A 25,223-nucleotide genomic window follows, 5' to 3' on the forward strand; every position below is an offset into this window, starting at 1 on the left:
CAAAGGATACATTAATTCAGTAAATGGAGAACTTAAAAAACATTGTAATTATAAAGAACATATTATGTACATAAGTCATAAGATGACAAATTAATAACTTGGCGATGGCGAGTTTTCTTTTTCATAATACTCTGAAAAGCAAAAAAAAATCATATGGACGGTGTACTATTATTCGTGAAATACATGTCAAATTACTTATTGAAAATTAACATACCGAGGAATTCATTCACGTAATCTGTGTCTTTTCCCCCTTTTAAACCATCACTGATATCTGGATGAACAACCAGAGGATGTAATGCATTCATGAAGAACGTTGAATAAGGTTGTCCCGCCACCTTTAGTACCTGGAATGCAACAGAAATGAAGAAAAATGGGACTCGAAAATGAGGAATTAGTGGATATTCATCACATCAACAATATGAAAGGTAGGAAATAATGAACCTATGAAACTAATGTAGTTTAAATAGTTTGATCAGCTTAGAAATTAGGTTGATGGTATAAAAAGACTGATGTCCTTATGTTCAAGATCTTCAGTAAACAAAAATCCTCAAACTTAGATAAACTCCTGCTTCAAAACGATGTCAGTACTACATTTTGCGCGAAAAATTTATTATTATTAATGGCTTTACTCAGTATCATATGTTTAGTACAATAAGAGATTGTCAAGACACAATATTTCCATAAGTTGCTCTCATAAAAAGAATCGACACCTGTGCATATTTATACACGAAATATTTTTAAGATAAGAATCTAGACAACTTTCGGCAACATGTCCAATAATACAAGCTTTGACTAAGTCGGCTCTTACAACTTGCTCGTCACGTAGTATATTTGCTAGACAAGCTATTGTAGAGCTTTTATAAATTTAGTTATATGCAGGGATTTTAATGTACTGGAATTTCGTTCTACCAGAAGATAAACAAGAAGAAAGATGTGAAGGGAGCCGATGGTTAGTATTTGGTGGGATAATAAATGCCAGGAGTTTGCACAATTTAATATGTCTATTCACAACCATATTAATAATGACCTCGAAAGATTTGCCACACACCCTGATGTCTTCAGCACTCTCCACAATACAGCAAAATCTTTTCTAAAAAGCCCGGGAAGGGTAATGAGGGAGAGTAAAGAACAATATGAAGTATACAAGAATTCACAAAACGTAAAAGTATTTATCGAGTAATCCCAAAAGCATGTAGCGTCTTTATATAATATTTATTTATTTAAACACATAAATATTGGTACAAAGGGGCACCGAATACATATGCACCACACAAGTCACTTGATTTGTGTTTTTTCAAGGAGTCACACCCGAGGCGTTCGACCTAAATATTTGATCCATAAGGCAGTGGAGATGCAGTCCCATGGTAGCCGACGACCAACGATTGGTTCACACGCCATTTGTTCCTTCAAGATCCTGGAGCCCATGTGCATCATTGGTTTGGAATCAGGGTTTCCTGAATCTCCTGGATGGACCGTCCATGTCCACCAACCCGGTTAAAGCGCCGGACATTCGCTTTCCGTCCTCTCAATTTCGTAAACGACAGCCTCTCCGCGAGAAGGCATTGTGTGGGACTTCCCTGGTAGTGGTTGTACCTACGTGGTTATGTGAGGGCATTTCGAGAGGGAGAGCTGACTCTCCCCACTCTCGGCCGTACCAGGGCATTTGGGGGTAATATAATAAGTCAGGCAGAAAACTCACTTCGATATCAATAAAGTATGAAAAGACCAAGAAAGGTCAGACGAAAAACTTACACCACGGTAAGTGACCTCTGACATTCTCTTTATTACAGAATCTCCAATAGTACAAACTTCATAGGATTCCAAAAAGTGTTTAAATGCTGCCCATGTCTCATGATAAAGTAAACAGTCTGACATCTAGAAGGGTTAAGTGTGAGACCATTAAAAAAAAGACAGTCGTTCAATCAGCAACTAGGACTTATTCAACTACTAGGTTTTGGAAAGGAATCGTAAAAATCAATTTTTGAATTACATGAACAAGTCTTTATGTGAAACACTATGTATAAATGAATTCACATGGTACATCAATTTTCGACGACTTTAAGAAGATATAAAACGTGAGCAATCGAAGTTCGATCAAAAATTTAGATTTGCTTCTGGTTAAGTATGAAAGTGCTTGGTAAATTATTTTGTAACACTCCAAATCTGAAGCAAAAGCTGAAGGACCAGTACATGATTTAGTATTCTAATTATAGTTTATTTCAGTAGGTAATAATATAGTCGTTGATTTAGTAATGTTAAATATTGCGGAATGTTTTCGAAAATGTGATTAAAGGATTTGTTTACAACAAATGCTCCCCTCAAATCATTCTGTTTATATTGATATGAGTTTTAGAATTGTTATACAATACATTTGTACCGACTAAATTTGAGTAATATGAAACTCCTATACAATTCATGCATGTGGGACTAAAATATCATGTAATCACCGACAGTTTTATAATTGTGGAATGCATCGATTATTTCATAACACTTTTGCACACTGTGTTGCATTTTTGTGCCGTCCCAGGGTAAATAAAACCGTATTAGTGCATGTCAAGTTACAATGTCGCTACGGAATTTAAATTATTTTATTGGATAAAATTAAATAGACCAGTCTGTAAAAGCATTTAAATGAAACTTAAAAAATGTTATAATTAAGAAATGTGATAACCTATAAACAAATACACTATCTGTTAACCTCGACATATTGTTAACGACTCAATAATTAGTTTTTAATAAGCGTTGATTCAAATCGTTTTCAAACTTTTTAAGACAGCAGTATAGAACTTAAACTATTAATGGTGACCTAACAAGGTGTCTGAACCTATTTAAACAGTGTAATGAAAACCGTCGTTGTCATTGCAGTTATCTAGAAACGGAGGTTAGTATGAGACGTAATAAAGTATACCGCTACACATATGTTTATTACGTAGTAAATATAGCTGACATTTATCTAAGCAATTTGACTTCACTCTGAGCAATTCAGCAGTTGTTACTAAAATATAAACCGATTGCGTTTACGGTTGGTTCCTATTTTTTTTGATATAGCTAAGAATATGATGGCTTTGGGAAATTAAAACGGAAATCATGTACAAATATTTATTTATGCTTGGCATAAAACGTTTTTATCAATCTAATGTATAAAATCCATCTCCACAACACGATGTGACAATATGCAATCTATGAATAAGTATTATTACCATTCACCAAATAAATTAACAAAAAATATCTTAAGTGGTTTAATTGGTCTGTCTACGCAGATATATAAATGTTTTTACTTAAATGACATGATTCCATAGGAATTAAATGCACACGAAATAGCTAACTTCTGCCGTTTAGTTGAAAAACTCATCATGTTCAGGTTTGTCTAGTCGACTTTCAGACACATCTTGTGTGAGAGGTAGCGATATTGTCAATTCGCCAATAGCGAGCTAAACAGAAAGAGACACAAACCAGAGGTCTAGTCGTTGAAAACCATGTGGTTCAACTACAAAGCCAAGTCCCACTGTCAAAATATAACCCGGAACAGACCTCGTAGAAGGAAGCCAAGGAGGTATATCACCTAAGTGATAATCAGCAAGGTTTACGGTGGACTTAAGTGTATGATAACATTTTATATGCATATGAATGCCAGTTAATTATTCTAGTAAATGTTCTAATTCAATAAATCATCATTTACTAACGTGTACTGTTTCATTTGATACTACCATAGATTTAACAGGTGATAGAGAATGAAAAAGAACTATAAACTCTTGCTAATAGTTTTGCAAGCGTCTATATTCGTCCTTATTAACTGAAATATTCTTAACAATCCACAATTTTAGGCCAGTTCTATTTTTGGTAATTCCTCCAGTTACGAAACCACATAATATGGGTTCAAAAGGGTCGTTTTGCCTCACTAAGAAGATTCCCCGTTAAGATGAGGTGTGGTTAGGTATGCATCTGAGGAGTAATTATTAAATGATTATGGCAATAAAAACCAGGCACGATTTCTGATAGGTGCACATAATTACTAGCTGCACACGGCCTGATGAAACCATTTATTGGTGCATAGCACTACAGTAAGGAAGTTGTCTATGAACAAGTGTAAATCGAACACTCCTTAATTTTTCATAACAGTATCAATCATTTGGAGATATCAAATAGTGATTCCATTTTGTCTGGTTGCCTAATTTAATGCTTTACTCAAGTTAACACCAATTTTTATATGATTTCGGCCTACCTGTTAGTGAGCTCAATTGAAGAAAATTGTCAGTAACAAAAAGATAAAACTCGGTTAACATATTGCAAACTTAGAGGCTACTTTTTTAAATCTAATCTACAATACCAAGACTAATAACAGACGATTATGAAAATTGAAAACAAAGGCTTTGATTGAGATCTCGACAACCCTATACTGATAACAAAAGCTTTCTTGATTTGCAAACTGTTTGTTTTCTGGTTATCCGAAATGAATTTAAGTGTTCATTCCAAATAGATAAGTATTTGGTGAACGCTATAATAATCTATTAATACTCATAATATAAAATAAAAAAACATGTCACGTACTTCTGTAACAAAATGGCGAACAATTGAAACATCAACACGATTTCGTAAAAACAGTCTATGCATTGTGTTTATTACAGGAAGTACATGACCACATGATAGTAAATGTACAAGTAATCCGACCAACATTCGTTTGTATTCTAACTGTAAAATATAAACGTTCAGGTAGTGAAATTATTTTTAAGTGGATATTTTGTACCTATTAAAATAGGTCTTACTGACAGAGAGAAACGAAATAGGAAAAAATTAAGAAAATATGTTCGTGGTAAATATAAACATACTCAAAGTAAGTATTTAAATCCCTTCAGAAAGCAAAAGATAAACAATGTTGTGTGAAACGCTGCAAGAGGTGATTGCTGCACAGTAAGTTATCGACTTTAGGAATAGTTTATATGAGAAAGGAGGAAGATATACAATTCAATTGTATGTAAATATTAAGTTATTGAATGCTAATTCAACTGATCTAAATTCATTTATTGACCAAACATTTAAAACGACATCTTTCATATTTATTTAGAATGTTCTTGTAATCGATGATTGGTTTGTAACTAAATGTTCATCTAACAGCCTTGGATTTTTTAGTGGATTGAGTCTGACCAGTCTTGTTCCGTTGAACAAGTAGCAAGAAGGAGTTTATTTTACAAAAATATAATTAGGATTTCTGGTAATACGTAACAGTTTACATCATTGACTGGCTTTAGTTAGAAACCCACGATCACCGAACAATAGTTTTGTTCTAGCACGCGATTTTTCAGCAGTGAATACCTACGACCCGATCGGGAAACAAACTTAGGACCATTACACCCAACAGTGAGTTTATTACCTTGAGATTACGCAAGTTGAAGTTCAATGGTTAACACTTTCAGCTTCAGGTGGTTCGCGATTTTGCATAACTGCCATTCATTACCAACTATGGTACCTGTCTAGCACCAAAAATGATTAGACTTCATCAATCATCTCACTAAGGTTTTGAAAATTCATCTGTAATTTATTCATTAGTATATTTTTTTGGGTTTTAGTGTCTGCTTAATCAAGTCCAATCCATGGTGTAAAGTTATCTGTAAAGTGAACAATCTCTATAAACCATGGGGCTAAGAACGACAAACTTTGTTTAAATCGAAGAAAACAAAAACATGGGATAAAGTAATGAAGAAAATCTGGAAACGAACTTATGAAAGGAGAGCGTTTAACAGAAGATGCCTCGACCATACCTGACTCAAGTCTTCCATTCCTTCAACTGAAGAAGCCAGTAATTCTGTGATAAATGCTAAGAGAGCTGGACGTAAATATTCATTGACCTCAGCTAGTTCATTCACTACTATACAGTAAGGTTTCATGGTGTCCATATTTAACTCGAAATCAACGCGTTTCGTATGAAAAACGACCCGAACAAAACGAAATACACCAAGTGAAACGGGTCGGCATGATAAACATCTCAAAAGCGATGGAAGATCTCGGAAAGCACGTAAACTAATTCCACTGCCAGACATATTGTTCCACTGAAATGAAAAATGAAAGAAGGCTAATGTAAAAGCACCTCGTGTATGTAAACTGAATTGAAGCTTATGACTAATTTATAGCGAATTACGTGACGAAAGTTATTAGTGGCAACGAGTTGTTTGGGCAGACTGTTCTTTGAAAGTAAATTATCATACTAAATCAAATGAAGATAAAAGTGTACATAAAATTGATATCTATTTTGCAAAACCATAATTACATTGAGTAGGAAGTGAGATGAATGTCAAATAAAACTATTCTAATCTTTTTCTGTCACTTTACAGTGAAGCCTACTTAGTCTTTCGTATGTCACTGTTCGGACCTGCTAATTCAGGGACGGTGGGGTTTGAATCCACTACCGGGCACGTTTCTGAAATGGATAATGATGGACAACCGGGCGTCTCTTGAGAGATTGCTGTTTCGTTTGAGTTGCGGCTGGTCGAGGATTCATGGAGGCTGCGATCATTTTCCAGCTCTGCGTGAAATTCAGTGATTAATCCATCCACTTCCGACGCATATGCAAAGCATTGGTGATCCAGAAACTGTGTGCGTAGTTTGACCATGAACTCCAAATGTCGGTCAAATAGCAACTGTAATCGATCGGAAGGGAGCGTCATTTTTTCACTGTATGAATAATGACAAATGGTATTCAAGGACACCAAGAACAATGCTGATTGCACAAAATAATTGCCTGATTTTCGAACAATTACAAACTGACCTTTTTTTTGTCCCCGTCGCCAATTGTTATGCTTGAAGCTAAATCGATTCCGCGGTAACGAACGAAAACCAATGACACAATGACACGATAAGCTATTCTAATCTGTCGTCCCAGGCCCCGCTAACTAGATGAAGAAGTCCAAGGCAAGTAGGGGAATATATATGTAGTCCGTAAGCAGCCGAGTACAAGCAAAACTGGATCTTGCTGATGCTTATTTGCAAGTTGAAGTAGATGAAGCATCGAGGGAGCTGCTTACTATCAACACTCACCGTGGGTTATTTCAGTACAACCGTTTACCATTCGGTGTCAAGACTGCACCATCTAGTTTCCAACAATTAATGGATACTATCTTATCGGGCATCCCGGGAGTCGCGGCTTACCTTGACGACATTCTTATTGTTGCGGCAACGTTAGAACAGCTACAGGAACGAACGACATCGGTACTGAAACGCATCAGTGAAAACGGGTTCCGGTTACGACCTGAGAAATGCCAGTTTTTATTACGGTCCGTAAAGTATTTGGGGTTTATTTTTGATGCTGACGGCCGCAGACCGGATCCTGAAAACGTCCAAGCGATAAGACAGATGCCCACACCCACGAACATCTCCGCACTGCGTTCCTTCATGGGACTGGTCTCTTACTATGCCGCGTTCGTCCCTTCAATGCATGACATTCGTGCCCCACTGAATGGTCTACTGAGCAAGAACAGTACGTGGAACTGGACTAAAGAGTGTGACACAGCATTTTGTAAACTGAGGTCCATCATCAGCTCGAAATTGTTATTAACGCACTACGATCCATGCATGCCGATCATTGTAGCTGCAGATGCCTCAGCGTATGGCTTAGGAGCCGTCATTTCTCATCAGTTTCCAGACGCATTAGAGAAGGCTGTCATGCACGCATCCCGAACGCTGACCCCGGCAGAAAGAAAGTATGGCCAGGTAGAGAAGGAGGCTCTTGCCTTAGTCTTCGCAGTGCGTCGTTTTCACAAGTTTCTTTATGGTCGGAGATTTACTCTCCTAACTGATCACAAGCCTCTCCTTGCGATTTTTGGTTCGAAGTCTGGCGTCCCGGCCCACTCTGCAAACCGTCTCCAACGATGGGCCTTGATCCTCTTGGGTTACGATTTTGACATTCAGTATCGACGCACCCAACATTTTGGTCAGGCAGACGCACTGTCACGACTTATCAGCGAACACCCTACGACCGACGGAGATGCCGTTATTGCTTCTCTTTCGACAGAAGACCACGCGCAATGCTACCTGACAACTGCTGTTCGTGCTTTGCCAGTCTCAGAATCTGCGATACAAACTGCTTCCAGAAACGACTCCATCATTAAGAAAACGATGAACTACGTCACCAATGGCTGGCCATCAACTAAACTTGACGGTGACATGAAGCAGCTTTACCATCGTCGTGACTCATTATGTGTCGTAGATGAATGCTTGATGTTTGGAGATAGAGTGGTGGTACCAGAATCCCTACGGCCGAGGGTGCTGAAGCAATTTCACATTGGTCATCCCGGGATAAAGCGTATGAAGTCTATCGCCAGAAGCTATGCTTACTGGCCCCTCATGGACCAGCACATCATGGATCTAGTAAACAAATGCGTTCAGTGTCAGCAAGCAGCGAAGTGCAATGCGAAGGTGCCGCCGGTTCCATGGCCACAGCCTGAGTATCCCTGGTCTAGGATACATGTCGACTTTGCCGGTCCAGTCAACGGAACCACTTATCTTGTCGTGGTCGATGCTTTCTCAAAATGGACGGAGATTGTACCCGTCACGCCACCAACGACCACCCAGACGCTGAAACATCTGACTGAGTTGTTCGCACGAAACGGATTACCGGAAGTGATTGTATCCGACAATGGGTCGCAGTTCACCTCAGCGCAGTTCCAAGAGTTCTGCAAACACCTATCCATCAGGCATCTTCGCGCCCCACCTTATCACCCACAATCGAATGGGCAAGCGGAAAGGTTCGTGGATACGTTCAAGAGGGCTCTGATTAAATCAAAAGGGGAGGGGACGCCAGCGGAAACACTGCAAAATTTTTTACTCGCCTACAGAACGACGCCTAACGAAACGCTGCCGGAGCAGAAGTCCCCCGCAGAGATCCTCATGGGGAGAAGGTTGAGGACTATCCACAACTTGATGCTACCGAGAACCACACCACCACTAGCGCAAACCACGTCCCGGAAGCTACCCACATACAACGTTGGATGCCCAGTGTTCGCTCGAGACTACAGAGCAAATCGTGATCCTTGGATCGAAGCACGTGTGATTAGAAGAATAGGTGGAGTCATGTACGAGGTCGAGGTAGGAGCAGATAGGTGGACGAGGCATCGAAACCAACTACGCAAGCGTTCAGCCCCAGCGCGCCCAACAACCGAAGGAAAGATCCCGCTGGACATATTGTTAGATACGTTCAATCTGCCGGTCGCCCCTACACAAGAAGAAACACCAAAGGTCGATCTACGGTCCCGAAGATGGTCACTGCGCCAACGGCGACAGACAGTTAGAATGCAGGTGGACCCAAAGAATGTCCGTTACTAAAAAGGGGAGGTGTTGGGGATGTCAAATCCACAGAACTTACTTGGTAAATGGCTTAGTTTTGTAATTTTATTTTGAAAATTCGAATTTAGCTGTTTTCGCACCAAACGCGCTCTTTTTACCTTCACGTCATACTTCCCACTTGTAAACTATCTTAGACGCTATTGGTCCATTGTTCCTTTGTGTGTGCTATTTACTAATGATGCTCAAGGACAAATTGTTGCTGTATAAATGCGCTTGACTTTTTCCCTTATTCGATTGCTTGAACTCGGCTGCTTACGGACTACATATATATTCCCCTACTTGCCTTGGACTTCTTCATCTAGTTAGCGGGGCCTGGGACAACAGATTAGAATAGCTTATCGTGTCATTGTGTCATTGGTTTTCGTTCGTTACCGCGGAATCGATTCAGCACAAGCATATCAAAATCATAACAGCTTGAAAAAGATTTTCCATAGCCACCAAAGTTATAAAAATATTGACTTTGGTGCATTATTATAAGAACATAATTATTTTGCGTAAGACGGACTCTGAATTGCGAATTCAGACTGCTGAATAGATTTCAGATAAGAGAAATTTTAATTAACTGACCGAGTACGTACAAAAGAACGAAAGCAGTCACTGCCATAAAATACCTAAAGAATTTAGTGCTACTTATCACATAGTAAAGAAATAATCATTATTGTGATCATGGATGGAGTACTAAGCAAAGTAAACAAATTAATCATTGAAGTTAACATTTATTGACTAAAAAACTTGAGATATTAGTTGTTATTAGGTGCTAATAATTTTCAAGTTAAATACTTACAAATGCCAAGGAATCCCTAAAGCAACTGGTACCAAGTCTATCTTTGGTAAATTCCAGATACACATCTTCATTGAGTACCCGATGAGTGACATTAGGGTGATGAAGTGAAAAAGCTACTAATGATCTGACTAATATAATATTTTCATCGTTGATCACAGCTCTTAAGGAAGGCGCAGAGTTTGTGGTTGGAGTCAGAACCATTACCACAATCAATAAATGAAAATGTAGGCCAAAATAGTATGTCGTGGAGATACAAGCTATCATCTACCACCTTTAGGTTTTTTATATTATAGCATTTAATGCTAGTCATTCGCCAATTTTATTAATTCTTGGTCCGACCGTTGCTGCTACACCGACGTGGTGGTTGGGCTTGCTTATGATGGTGATACTGGTTGGAACAATCGTTCCTGAAGGTCCTATCATGCCAGACAGGTCAGTTGAAGAGCGGTAAGACTAAAGGCAGCAAACCCAAGGTCCGAAGGCGAAGTCGTACTGCTGACTTTACAGAGGTGTGACGGCAGTAAGGTGTCCCCTTCAGATAACCAGCATAACAGCGATGCTACTTTCCCACAATGAGAGGTGGGGTTAGAAAAGTTCGATCCTAAAAATGCACACCTCGTCTCATCCCACAGATTTCCATCTCCGGTGGTAAGGTATCAAAAAGTACGGAGCTAACACAAAAATTATTCAAAAAAGGTCGTGTGTGACCAACCTCAAGCAGTTGTCCCTTGGGTACTGCAGTCACGTTCTCAGGTCACTTAGACTACTTCTAATCCAATTTCCTTTTCAGGTACCAAAAGAACCCTTCCATGGTGTGGGCAACCGGGAAGTGATAACCGCCCTCATAACTCTAACATCACTCAAGATCACTGTATTCATAATCAATCTCCTTCTTTAATTCCTATTATTTCTCCTACCTCGGCTTTCAACACTAAACTTCCCTTTTCGGCTTCCTCCTCAAGTATAACCATGACCAACAATTCTAGTGCGCGAAACACTGTCCCAGGTCTACTGAAACCTCGCTCCAAACTACACATTGGAGCCTTCGACGTACGTACCCAATAACCCAGTGGCCTCCTTGGCTAAAACCCTAGAATTTCGCACCATTGATGTATGCTGTATCTCTGAAACATGCATTTAGGATCCTAGTGTGCTCATTCACTTGACCTCACCTCGCTAAAACGGAGAACCGACGAGACACCCACCGTGTATCTGGCGACCCGATGGCTAGTTCTCGTGGACTCGCAGGTGCAGGCATAGCACTTAGTACGAGAGCAGAACAAGCATTATTAGAGTGTGTCCCCGTTAACAGTCGCCTATGTGCTGTTCCACTAAATGGCTCCGTAAGAACTCGGAAGGATAGAGACACACGTCGTTTCTGCCTACGCTCCCACTGACTGCAGCCAGGATGAAGTGAAAGATGACTTTTACAGAAAGCTCTCTGAACTTTTTCATAAGCTAAACGCTCAGTACTCGTTGCAGCTGACTTTAATGCCCAAGTAGGTAGCTTAAATCAAACAGAAAGATAAGCATTAAAATATGCCTCCTCCCCCGACTCTAATTGAAGCCCAAAAAACTATGGCTAATGTGAAACGAGGAAGAGCAGCTGGTCCAAATGGATTGGCTCCAGAGGTCCTTAAGTATAGTGATCCAGTTTTAGAGATTAAGTTGGCTAATATTTTAGCTAAAATCTGGGAACTGAATACAATCCTATCTGACTGGTCGCACTCACTGATTGTCCCAATATATAAGAAGGGACCAAAATCATCTTGTAATAATCACAGAGGGATTAGTTTGACTAATATAGCATCTAAAATGCTAGCCTCAATATCGGGTGCCTAACTAAGGCTCGTGAACTGCAAACACCAGACAATCAGGCTGGCTTCAGACCTGGTCGTAGCTGTATCGACCACATATTCACTTTTCCTCAGGTTCTAGAACACAGACATCCCTATAGGTGTCCGACAATGACAGTTTTTCTTGAATTAAAACTAGCATTTAACTCTGTAGACCGAGAGGTTATGTGGCAGTATCTGTCATTGAAAGGATGTCTGGAGTGTGTTCTCCCCCTCAAAGTCCAAGTTGCTGCTTTAGGACTGGCCTGCGTCAACACTTGAACTTAGGATACGGGTTGAAGTAGTCCAACGCATCGACAACTTCACTTATCTTGGAATTGTGGTCAGTCCTAATGAGTTGGTGTCTGACGAAATCTCTGCACAGATTCAGAAAGCTCGTTTGGCTTTTGCCAACTTACATCACCTATGAGGAAGATGAGACATCCGCCTGTCAATTAAGGGACGAGTATACTGTGCGACAGTTTGTGCTGTTCTACTTTACGGCGACGAAACGTGGCCATTAGGAGTAGAAGATATTCGTAAGTTACTAGTATTCGATCACAAATGTCTTAGACATATTGCCAGCATCTTCTAGGATCACCGGGTAAGTAATAGTGAGGTTAGACAAAGGGTATTAGGGAATGATGGTAAACCAGTTGATGAGGTTATGAATCTACATCGACTGGAGATGTTTGGGCCACGTGTTACGTATGCCTAAACACTGATTACTACGACGCGCAATGCTGACTAGTGTTGGGGATGGTTGGAAGAAAGCTAGCGACGGCCAAACAAAAACGTGGCATCAGTCCACAAAGTCACTAACCTCTGGTCTGTGCCATGTTGGTAGATGCAGACTACTTGATTAGAGTCCGCGTGACTATCGTAATCAGTGGTTGGAGACTCTTGGTAACATGGCTTAGAATCGATCACAATGACATAGGTGTATGCACTCTTTGTCTTTTCTTAAACCGTGAGATTAAAATTGCTTCATACCTTTATTTCTACGAACTAATTCTTTCTTTCTGTATTATATCGTTATACACAATCTTTCTTTTATATATTACCACCATTGAAGTAACTACTTCTATGAATTTGGTGTTCATCTTGTGCTAATGAGGTGTGGCGACTTGGACCGATAAATATATGTGCCTGGTCCTACGTTGTAGCTGACTGAGTGACTAATTCACTTTTATTCTCCAGTCATAGTTGAAGCAATCACTTGTACTCATTTTTGTGATTATTGATTTTTTGCGTGGTGATTTTAAGCAGTGAAAAATTTGTTAGGTTATTTTAGTCTACTTGTGTTGCGTTTATTTGCAGCGTTATTTTATATAAAGTAGCTATTGATGATACTCATGTACAAAGTGAGTTTCAAGTATGCGTACATGTAAACGACAATATTGTTGTACTAAAAGTGAAGTAAACCGATTTTAAATAAGTGACACAATCGCGATAAACAACACGCCTAAGATAATAAACTAACGTAACCACCAGAAAATAAGGAGCACAAAATATGAAAAAAAAGCTGAATATCGTAGATAGGTTACTGGTACATACTTGTCTACAAATTCGACTTGCTTCTAAAACTTCACGTTTCGCTTCATCAACTTCAGTACGTATACACGAGATACGTCGTTCAGTAGTATGTTCAATCTCTTCAACAACCACTGCAGCATAGCTGTAAAGATATGCATATTGTTCTAATTGTTCAGCTAACAATCTGTCAGAACTTGCAAATAATGCATCTGCTAGAAGTGCTAGTACATAAAAATAAGATGATTATTGTGAAATTCATTACAACTGGTTAACACATAAATAAACTTTGAAATGCTATAAATCATCTTTTGCACATGCACATAGGCTCATTAATTTAAGAAATAACGATCTTGATACCTATTACGTTTACTGGTAAGAAAATTGCTCATCCAACTAAGAATATCAGATATCATGCAGTGTTAATTGTGACGAACAATTTACGGAAGGATACACCACAAAATATCCGTCACAAGTGCCAGTTCAAACCCCGCTAATCAGTTAAATACAGAAAGAAAACAAGTATACAAAACACTCTCAATCGAATTCCTACATAAATTTATCATCATCTAACTGATAGCAATTTAAATAACGTATTTCTTTATTGTAATAAAAATATATTTGTGCTACACATATGATTTTGTATGTATAGGTTTTAGTAAGTTCAATCAACATCAACATAGTTTAAATCGTAAAGGATTACAGTGTTGTGGATAAGAAAAAAACTATTTTATTTTATTGTAACACATGAAACACTTACTAATTTTACCTTGTACGACAACGAAATGTTTAGTAATGGTAATTTATTCTACAAGTGTAGTATGCTTAAACAAATAAAGTAATACTTAACAAAAGAACACAAAAACTGTGTAAATTACCCTACAAATTGTTAGTGTTAGAGGTTACAAGAGAGATGTATTAAAGAAGACTGTTTGCTTATATTCTTTCTGAAATTCAGTTAATAATTAGCTAGTTACAGAAAAGCAAATCGGAGTAAGTGTGAACAAGAATAGGCATTATTTTCCTTCGATGCTGAATAAATAATGATACTAGGGACACTTATGTTTAGTAAATATTAAAAACCCTTCTTAATATTGCACATAGTATCAAACTACTTGTTTAAACAGAATTATTTAATAAGATACATCATTTTGTAGTACTAGAAAATTCTCACTTCTTTGTAGTCCGCAATAAATATACTATTTCATGTAAACGCTGATGAAATTTAAACCTAAAAAACCTCAGTCACCATATGAAAGTGCCCAGAGAGAGTTTTTTCTTATTACCAGAGCGAAATGCTGCTTTAGAACTGGTCTAAGTCAACGCCTACAGAAGTAGTTGAGCATATCGATTATGTTGGGAGTTGCATGAGTTTTCCTGGAAAAACCTAGCGATGGATACAGAATCCTAGAGTGATGTCTATCTAAGTACATGTACTCTGTACTACTTTATAGTTGGAATATAAGACCTTTGAAGGCAGATGATATAAATCAAATACAAGTAGTTGGTCGTAAATGTTTTTGAAGCACCGTTGGGTTTAAAATGTCACAACAGATTGTAAATCATTTGACAAAATAGTGGATATTCATTGACTTATCTGTCAAAATACCCATTCGTAACCATTGTACAACTCGATGAACTAAACTGATTAGAAGAACTTTAAAGACGACCAAGTCAACACATAGCACCACTCCATCAAGTTACTTATGGTCTAGTTACCTAGAATGAGGGTATGAACATTGTGGCTAAGGTCTAGAAAGTTGAACTACCTGTGTTAACCGATGGCACTGATAAGCAGTCTAAATCATGGTACACGAAGTGTTCACCCCTTAAACACATGATCATCTAATCTGATTTGTATTAGAAATAAATAGTTAAACTGCTTCTATTGACAGGTAATGTTACCTATAAAGTTCGGGATTTGATAGGCTCTAACTTAGTTTCACAAGATAAACGAAGTGGTTTGGTATTGGTAAAGTTATGGGATTGTTTGTAAATCTCAAACTTGACTTTCAAAAATAGTCTCCCATCGAAGCTTCAATTAGTAAATTAAAACAAACTTACCGATGAAAATGGGTTGTCGTAACAAAGCTACTGGTGGGGGGGCATCTCCTTTATATGCTTCCTCAAGCTGAAAAAAAATAGTGAGGAGTGTTCATCAAATAGTTTGGTAAGATATGAGTTGTCAACTTGTTTTGTATGTGTTCCCAGTGAGGTTTGATAGAACGAAAGCCATATAACTGAATACCCCTTAAACTTGCTGCTCTTTATTACTTTATGGCATTGAAGCATGGCCTCTGAAAGTAGGGAACATGCATACGTGGCAGGTTTTGATTTGTTTCTGAAGCATTGTCTATGTTTTGTGAAACAAATGAGTCAGTAATGTTGAGTTTAGGTATAAGCTACTACGCAAAAATGCCAAATCAGTTGATTAGGTTGCAAATTTTTGACAACTGAGGTAGCAAGGAGGGTATCCGACCAAAATGGTAAGTGAAAAAAGGTGTATATTAATATGGGCGATCATCTAAAGGGAGCATATTAATAGAAGTGACTTTAGAAATAGGAAATAACATTCTGAAGGATGTGAAATCTGTTCGATTTACCCTAGATCCGTTTGCTTCTGTGACCAATCAAAAATGCAGTTTTCTAAACGTTTAATGAAGAGTTTACTTTTAACAAATACTTGAATTTTTCGAATTTAGTAACAATTTGCTATTCCTTATTATTCCAGTGATGTTATCTCGCACATCTATTTTGAACAGCTAGGGGGTCGATAATCTTTTAAGAGGGATGTTTCAAAAACGCTTGAGATCTTTGCATTGAAATTGATTTTTAAATGCTTAAAACGAATCAATTTTAAAATCAAAAAATTAACATAAGACATTCTTCATTAATTGTATTCTCAAAAACGCCTAACATGAAAAATACTAACCTAAAGATAGGGGAAAGCAACGCATTATTAAGTAAATAATTTCGTGTATAATCTTCATATACAGGAATTTGATACGGATATTGAAACATTAGATTAATCGTAAATCCGCCAAATGATGAAAATATGTGACTAGGCTAGAAATAGCTTTCATTTCTAAAGAATGAGACATACCATCGATGACCTAGTTTTCATATATATATATATATATATATATATATATATATATATATATATATAATCGATTTAGTTAGTCAATACACTTCCTCTTTCCTTCTTTATCTTTCCAATGAAGTAGCCCATCGGGCTAATGAATAAGAAGCCTGCGTATCGACGTCAACTCTCGGACAACCCTCGTTACAAAAGATATAGTTGTTCATTCATGAGCATCAATTTAAAAAGGATACAAATCCACCTAACCCGTATGAATCCTTCTCTATTCATAGCCGAACGTCACAAGTAAACAACATAATCAGTGTCTACCCTTCAGTTCCGTTATATCTGTTCTACAAGAAAACTCTGACGCATTATGTAATATATTCTTCGTAATACTGAGCGTTTAATAGTGCAAACGGACGAATCCCATTAAACTTTGGAAAGAAGTTTACACTTTCAATGGAGTAGAGCTACCAAACTTGATGGAAATTATTTGGAAGTTCGAAATTCGACTTTCAATACCCGTTATTTATTACAAAAATATGAATTTCTACATTGATACTCAACTTTGTGATTTGCTTACGTAAGCTATCACTTATCTTGGTGAATTGTAAAAAACTTTTACAGGATATCTACAGGTGATAGTAAAGAATTTATAAAAGATGACTAACCTGCAAAACTGCATCCGGAATTAAATCCTGTTCTTTAAGGATAATACGCATCGCATCCATGCTATCAGGATAATCCCGGGCACCACAGAGATACGTTGTGTACCGACTAACGTCACGGCCCCTGAATCGAACATGTAATCATTAAAACGTAAATGTAATCCAAGAAATAAGCGAAACACAAGAGAAAATGGGGCATATCGCACTTGCATACGGAGAATGTTCAAATGACTGGTTGTATAAATGTGAAACTCACAGGTCCATGTAATAAAAACCCGTCAGTTAATTTATCTTGTTAGATTTTCTATGCGAAATAATGCTACACATAATTACTTCGAGCGTAAAACCTTTGAGTTAACCAAGCATCAAAGATGAACTGTACAAAACAAGATGACAGTTTTGCGGAAATACTAGAGCGGAAAAATTACATAATAATAACAGAATAACATTTCAAGATGCGATTCAAGAACAACCAAAATGATATCCACTAGCTTTCGTCGTGAGCCGATTTTTGAGCCACCGAGTTATCCAGTCTCTACGAACTTATCTAGGCAGACTTGATGTACCATCACAGATATTTTTTCATTCTAAAGCATTCTGTTATAAACTGACTACCACTAAAGGTTTTTAAAGATTCTTAAAATTAGCATACGGTTCCCAGTATAGAATATTCTGTAGGTTTTTCACTGATAAGGGACCCAACAAATTAAAGCCAGTGTTTTAGGATGAGATTACCAATTGGTTGACGATGCATGCTATATTCAAACGCATGTTGTTAGACATTAGTATTACCTAAACAAAGAAGCTATCAAAATAAATAAATTCCTTGGCGAAAGCCTAAATTAAACAGAGAGCCAGTGAGTATTTTAAATCCAGAGATACTAGGTTTGAAAAGCACATAGTAGATGTGTTTTTACAGTAGTTGTAACTCTGTTCATTTCTGACCATACCAACTTAGCGTAAGTGTCAACGACAGCCCAGATCGACATATGAATGGCGACAAACACTACAAGATATCCCAAAAGATTATAAATCTGGAACAATTGCTTAGCACAGACCTGGGTATAAACTAAGAAAAAATATTGAATACGTACACTTAATACAACTCCCGCCATAGCTCTTCTAGGGCTACCGGCGGTCCCAAGCCCATACAATGAGGAAACGTTGGGTAGAAAACAACTTTGCTAAAAACCGCTAGCCAGAATGAACAATTTAAGCCCTTTAAATTATGACGCCTCATGATGAAACCCGAGATTTTTCGAAAGTCACGAGGACGATGCCCCTTCTAACAAACAGAAACACTTTTTATAAGTACATGGAATGTTCGGACAATGTAGAAGACCAGTCAAATAGCCACGGAAATGAGAAGATACAACATGATAGTTCTCGGAATCAGTGAAACCCATTGGACACAATCTGGACAAAAAAGAATAGATTCAGGAGAGATGCTGTTGTAGTCTGCTCACGAAGAAGAAAGTGCTCCACACACTCAGCGAGTTGCTCTAATGCTCTCCGAATGAGCACGTAAGGCATTTCTAGGATGAGAATCCCATGGATCTAGAATAATCAAGGCATCCTTCAAAACAAAGAAGGAGGGAATCACAATGAATGTTGTCCAGAGTTAGTCACCCACAAATGATAGCAACGACGACAATAAAGAACAGTTCTATGAGTGACTGAAATCAATCATAGAGAAATGTCCAAGAATGGATCTCATAGTCCTGATGGGAGACCTAAACGCCAAAGTCGGAATGGACAACACCGGGTATAAAAATATAATGGGCGACATGGACTGTGAGAAAGGAACGGGAATGGCGAGAGATTTACAAATCTATGTGCACTCAACAAATTGGTTATAGGCGGCACAATATTTCCACACAAACACATACACAAAGCCACATGGATCTCACCGGATCACACCACACCAAACCGGATAGATCATATTTCTATCACTGAAAAATTCAGAAGGTCAATGGAAGACGTGAGAATCAGGAGAGGAGCTAACATAACTTTAGATCACCACTAGCTTGTGGTTGCCAAGATGAAACTGAAGTTAAAGAAATGCTGGACAACTGGGGAAACAGCTTTATATATATATATATATATATATATATATATATATATATATCAGCGGTCGTAAACAACCCCTGTACTTTATTATTCCTGCAAATAACTGTCAAATTATCAATGTTGTAGAATTTTCATTTATTTAACTAAAAGGTTGGAATAGTAATTTATCGAAATTCGAAGATTTTATAGAAGCCTCTCCAGCAAGAAAAGATAAAGTAACCCAATAAGAAAATTCTCTTTAGTGCCAAAATAGAGTAAAAATTCCATGAACGCAAGAGTGCATTTTTGCATCTCAAAAGTAAAGGCAATTTACTTCCTAACAATCGCGAATCTATATAGAGAAAATTTACCTACTATTATTAGCATAGGTTAACTCTAAAACCCTAGTACAAAAACCTGTCACTATCTACTAATTAATGATAAACTATTCAAAGTTTAACACATAAAAAACTGTAACTTAAATAAAAAACAGGATCGAACTTATCAGAACCTTCGACTTGCTTCAGCTTCTAAAAGCCAAATAAGATGATGAGCACAATGGCTCTTCATCTTTCGAGCCAAACACTGCAAGATAGACTGCAAGAGTAAATATCCATGTTCACTATGACAACCCATTTCCTAATAAAAGCAGAAATATTCATGAAGTTAACAAATATTTCAACTCAAACTTCACAGTAATTCCACTGAACAAGAAAAAAGTCTATTTAGACGCAACAGTACTAACAGGCAGTAATTGTAACTATATGAAAAAGGAAACAGACTAGAAAGGACTGTCGTAATATATAAAGATAACAGAGATATCTTGTTTCATGTGAAAAATTTAATACATATTAGAACCCTGAAAAAGTGCTTTGGCACCATTCTAGAATGATGACAGACTTTAATAATGTATTACACCCCTACCACTTTTTTTGACTACCTCTGACTTGCAAGCATATTTTAACGGTAAGAAGGTTTGCAAAATAACAGATATTTAAGAAACAAGTGAAACCCTTAGTACTAATAAAAGTTGTTATCTCACATTATTAGGAAGTACACGGGAACTCACCACCCAGTCCTATTTTATTTACTTATTAAAAACGCTAAAAATTGTGTACTGAGAGTAATCCTATATAACACTTAATATTTCACATGGCTATCATATAGTATAGGATACTTTACTAAATCTCAAAATAATTGCGGTGAACTAGCTTTTGATGGGCAAGAGACGAACAGGAATATATTGGGTTACGTTGTCGAGTTCCGTTGTGACACAGGAAAGGAATACCAAGAAAAGGAAAAAGATAACATTAGATCCTTACCAAGGTTTTACTTGATACTTTTAAATAAACTGAGCATTCGATAGACTTTTAATAATAAAAGTGGCAGTATATTCGTAATACCAAACTAAGTAGAAAACAAAATTTCTAGCGTTTCGTGACTCAGAGTGAGCTACTTCTCCACAGAATGAATAAATGAACAAATTAAATTAAAACGAGTCCAAGTTATTACAAAGAAACAAAGCAAAAAGCAGATCTGATTAAGCCAACGTCATGTCACTCTGGTCAAGATGATTTTGTGAGAAACACTTGCGTATTTGCGTGTATGTTAATGTGTGTGCAAAATCTATTTTCTATGTAAAAAGGTAGAGTTGGATTTGTATGTGTGATAATGGTGTGAGAAGTGAATAGAATCAGATATAGTAGCTTTTATCGATGATCCAGGTCTGATGGATGGATGACAAGACTTTCTTTTCTATTGAAGGCAGTTGGATTTAGCAATATATAAAGAGCTTCAGCCACTTACCTTTGTATTTGAGAAGCTTTTTGTATAAGCCTGATATGTTTAATATTGACTTAAAAGTTATTGAACACGGCATGCACTGCGATTACCGGTTTAATTTGAAGTTTTGTAGATTCTTCAGGATTATTAAGTTGCTTGTGTACCTTGGATTTTTTTTACTTGACTTATTTTACGAGATAACTCTCCAATACAGAAAAACCCTAGTTTGTATGTACAATTCTGTGTTGACGTAAAGGAAATCTTATCATTTTCACGAATTAGAACATTTAGAAGGATTTTAGTTGTTTCGTAGTATGCTTTAATTCTGTGTAGTTTTACGATTCTTTAGAGATTTTTTGTTGTACCATGGTGGTAAGGTGAAGTTGTTGTACTAAATCATAAGATTTCATTTGAACCACTATTTAATGATAAGTCGTTCTGTTTTGGTACGTTTTTATTAATATTTGTAGGGAAATAATTAAATCTTAAGAGGTTAATTATGTGCTTCTGTTCTTTCTGTTTATCCCCTTTAGAAGTAATAAACTTGGTAGATCTTCTAGAGATTTACGGACAGATAGATTTTTGCGCTGAACTGATGTGCTTAATTGAGGTCAATATAATGATTAGAGTGTGTTGGTTTAGGATAGATGGTTAGATTTAGATTTCCATTTAGATTTCTATTAACTGAACAATCTAGAAATGACAGCTTATCGTTTTCATGTTCACTTTCGAAGGCGAATTTAGTATGAGGTGAGAGTGTACTAATAAGTTTTAAAAATACCTTAGGAACATTTTTAATGATTCTATATGGGATACGAATAGGTTCAATGCAATAACAGACACGGGTATCCCATAGTCGCTACGTTTGTTTGTTTATGGAGTATTTTATTGAACGTTGAACTCAGACATAGTTTTAGAGATTTCTTGATTAAACTAATGATTGAGGGACATTTGTAAGATAGCGTGATAACTTTCTTGTAAACTAATAATACACTCCAAGCATTTATCAATTGAAATACTAGTGCATAAGGACACAAAGTCACAACTGACCGTGCCTTCATTCTTTCCATAATTAATTCTTATAAATATTTCGATAAGAATGTTTAACTGCGCTATGTAGATGGTGTTGAAGTGGCTTCAATATGCTGATCAAATATTTAGGTAATAGATATGTAGGGACGTTTTTGATGACCGCTATATCAAATATACAAACTGACCAAACAAGATTACCGTGGCTGGAGTGACATGACGTTGGCTTAATCAGATCTACATTTTGATTGTGCTAAATATTTTTGCTTTGTTTCTTTGTAATATCTTAGACTCGATTTAGTTTAATTTGCTCTTTATTCATTCTGTGAAGAAGTGGCTTACGCTGAGTCACGAAACGTTAGAAATTGTATTTCCTGCTGATTGGAATATTACGAGTGAACTATTATTTTTATTATGAAAAACCCAGAAGAAAAGATATGAGTGGAGTATAAATATATAAGGCATGTAAATAAAATAATATGTAAATACATCTGAGTCCCCAAATATCTCAACCAAGAAAACTTATACCTTTAAACGTGACTTCAGTCGATAGCTGATAAATTTTAGGTGTTGTTATTGCGTCAACTCAAAGCATTTTTCTGACTTACATCATTAACAAGCACTACGCGTTTTGGAAAGATGATTACTCGAGATATTTTTTAGAAAAATCTAGACTTATCAGATGGATTACTTTTATTATTTAGAGCTTTGCCTGACGAAACCTCTTAATTAACAGAGTACGATATAGACCATAGGTTGAGGAATATGGTTAATGGAAAGCATCGATAAATATTTATATCACATTATCAGACTGAAAATCTGGGTTTGGTAGATAAGCTCAAAAAACACCTGTAACTATGGCAGAAACTCGGTTGGACTAAGTTCCTTATCCTTATCGCAATAATATTTATACCGTTGCTCAAAAATTATGATTTGAAGAGCTTAATCCTCATCTTCAGTCGTCATTCCATTGTCTAAAGTATTCTCACTAGTATTTGCGTTATCTATCCTTAAAATTATCTTAGGGCTTGTGGTGCGACGGTCGAAAGCATGTTATATGTCCCCGAATATTAAGCCCTATATGTTATATCCGAGTGAAGATGTAAGTACAGGTAACTTCCGGGACCTATTATTATGCTATATATATTCTTATTGTTTAACTGTTGAGTAATTAGGTTGTGTATATCTATATTCATGTTATTATAAGCTTCATTGTGACCTATGGATTATTGTTATAGGATTTACTGTTCCTAAATTATATTCAGTTCATTGATTACTGTCTCCGAAGTTCACAGCCACATTTGACTTGATTTTGTACAAATATTATTTGCCTATTCTTAGTGGTGTGATGTGATGTTTATCTGGTATATAAACCAAGTATGCTTGGGATAAATGATTCGCATAGAAGAAGCTGCAATTGTTGTTTCGGACTCAATTGGAAGGTATAGGCTGACAAGGGACCAATAAGGACGCTAGACTGCTCATACCAGTTGGACGTCATTGATTTGGTACAGTGTTAAGATCGGAAAAGTCGTATTTCTATTGGTGGATAATCCACGTGATAAAAAGCCGGACATAAAATTACAACAAATCAGAGACCCTTCTTTTTAAATTCATAACATTATACTCTATTAGAAAAATGAAATTAAAACGTTAATCACATTTAGTGAAATGTACCGCTGATTTGCCAAAAATGATTAACGATGTTGATCGTCTATGAAGTAAAGATCTCATTTTTGTCATTTAATAAAAAAGAGAAAACGAACTCGACACATTCGTGGCTAAAACAGACAAAGAGACAGTTGCGGGATGGCATCTAGCCCCAAAGTAAAGTGCTTCAAGCCGTAACACATCACTTCTGTACTATGAGATTAAATTTAATACCGTTACTTTATTGACATACTACCTAGTATATAAAAGGGATACTTGTACTATTTTATTAGTCTATGGTTAAAAAGTGGACGTCCTTACAACTAAGACACTGCTCTGATTACAAAAAGACTGAAATGTTTATTAACTTACCAAAAAGTGGGTTAACATATCTTGTGCAGTATCAAAAGAAAAGTGAGACTCTCCTTCAGATGAGTATGGCTGATTTTCGTTATCAACAGCGGAAACAAAACCCTTAACGTCATCAATAGGTGGAAGGGATTCGGAATTAATCAAGCTCAGTTCTGAATGTGAAACACTAGAATAATTGGCACATGAAGCATTATTCCGTTTCGGCTGTAAAAATGCAACGGAGTACATAAATGTCTGATTTTTAACTGTATCACCGGCAGCCAGCAATGGTTGTAAAACATAGATAACGCACTTTAAGAAAATACCTAAAGTGTTCCATGCAAGAGGAACAGATACGAGTTCCCCAATTAGACTTTCCTTTACAGCTATACACGGCATAGATAGTGACAAAAAAGGACAATCTTCATTCCGTGGATGCTGAGCTAGGTTATAAATGGTTTGACGCCAAGTTGGAGATTCGACCATTTGACTAAGCCACTCCATGGTGTCCTGAATTTCGAAACGTTAGGTAATGACCAAGAAAACTAACGGCTGAAGCTTCATCTGTTAAACATGTTATGGCTTTGGAACGGTCATAGTTTTGAAGAATAGCTTCCTTGACAACTGATTCAATTATGTTACGAGTAGACTGAGCATCTTCATCTAATCGAATGAATGCAAAGTATTCTGAGAATGTCTTACCAATGTAGGTGAGCCAAGTCCCCAGTTCGAACAGGAACTCGATTGCACCCTGATAGCTCTCCACTAAAAGTTCCTCTGCCTCGTTATGTCCAGTTTGTGGATTATTATATCGGATGCTAAAAATCCATTGGATTATAAAGAGTTTCAGAGCTACCAATCAATTGCTTCCGCAAGCATAGACGGGTGTTCAAGAATGGCATCTTTTTTCTTAAGGACAGCTCTGGCCTCTTCCATAACTGAGATCGCATCATATAGACAAAGAAACGAAAATTAGACTTTCACTGCTATTTACAGAGATAAGAGTAAAAATGTATGTTTAAGCGGTAATCACACTTAATTTTGGATCGTAAATGTTTCAGTAAAATGTGACACGTAAAATCGCAGCACACATATTGGGACAAACATAAACAGGAAATCAACTT

General features: G+C 37.0%; 2 protein-coding genes across 2 annotated transcripts; both read right to left on the reverse strand.

Annotated features, from left to right (window-relative positions):
- Positions 1-90: 90 nt before the first annotated feature.
- Positions 91-25,035, reverse strand: Smp_170060 (hypothetical protein; the record flags this gene model as incomplete). The annotated part of the gene is made up of 11 exons (XM_018789201.1): positions 91-131; positions 215-344; positions 5,757-6,044; positions 13,545-13,630; positions 15,550-15,616; positions 17,242-17,362; positions 19,799-19,926; positions 24,121-24,609; positions 24,650-24,762; positions 24,802-24,917; positions 24,956-25,035. The coding sequence occupies 11 exons, from the start codon at positions 25,033-25,035 to the stop codon at positions 91-93; spliced, it is 1,659 nt and encodes a 552-aa protein (XP_018654668.1).
- Positions 4,516-4,674, reverse strand: Smp_118020 (hypothetical protein; the record flags this gene model as incomplete). Its single annotated transcript, XM_018789202.1, has 1 exon — positions 4,516-4,674. The coding sequence occupies one exon, from the start codon at positions 4,672-4,674 to the stop codon at positions 4,516-4,518; it is 159 nt and encodes a 52-aa protein (XP_018654669.1).
- Positions 25,036-25,223: the final 188 nt, after the last annotated feature.

This window comes from Schistosoma mansoni, chromosome W, assembly GCF_000237925.1.
Source record: "Schistosoma mansoni strain Puerto Rico chromosome W, complete genome".
In the NCBI taxonomy this organism is placed as follows: Eukaryota; Metazoa; Platyhelminthes; class Trematoda; order Strigeidida; family Schistosomatidae; genus Schistosoma; species Schistosoma mansoni.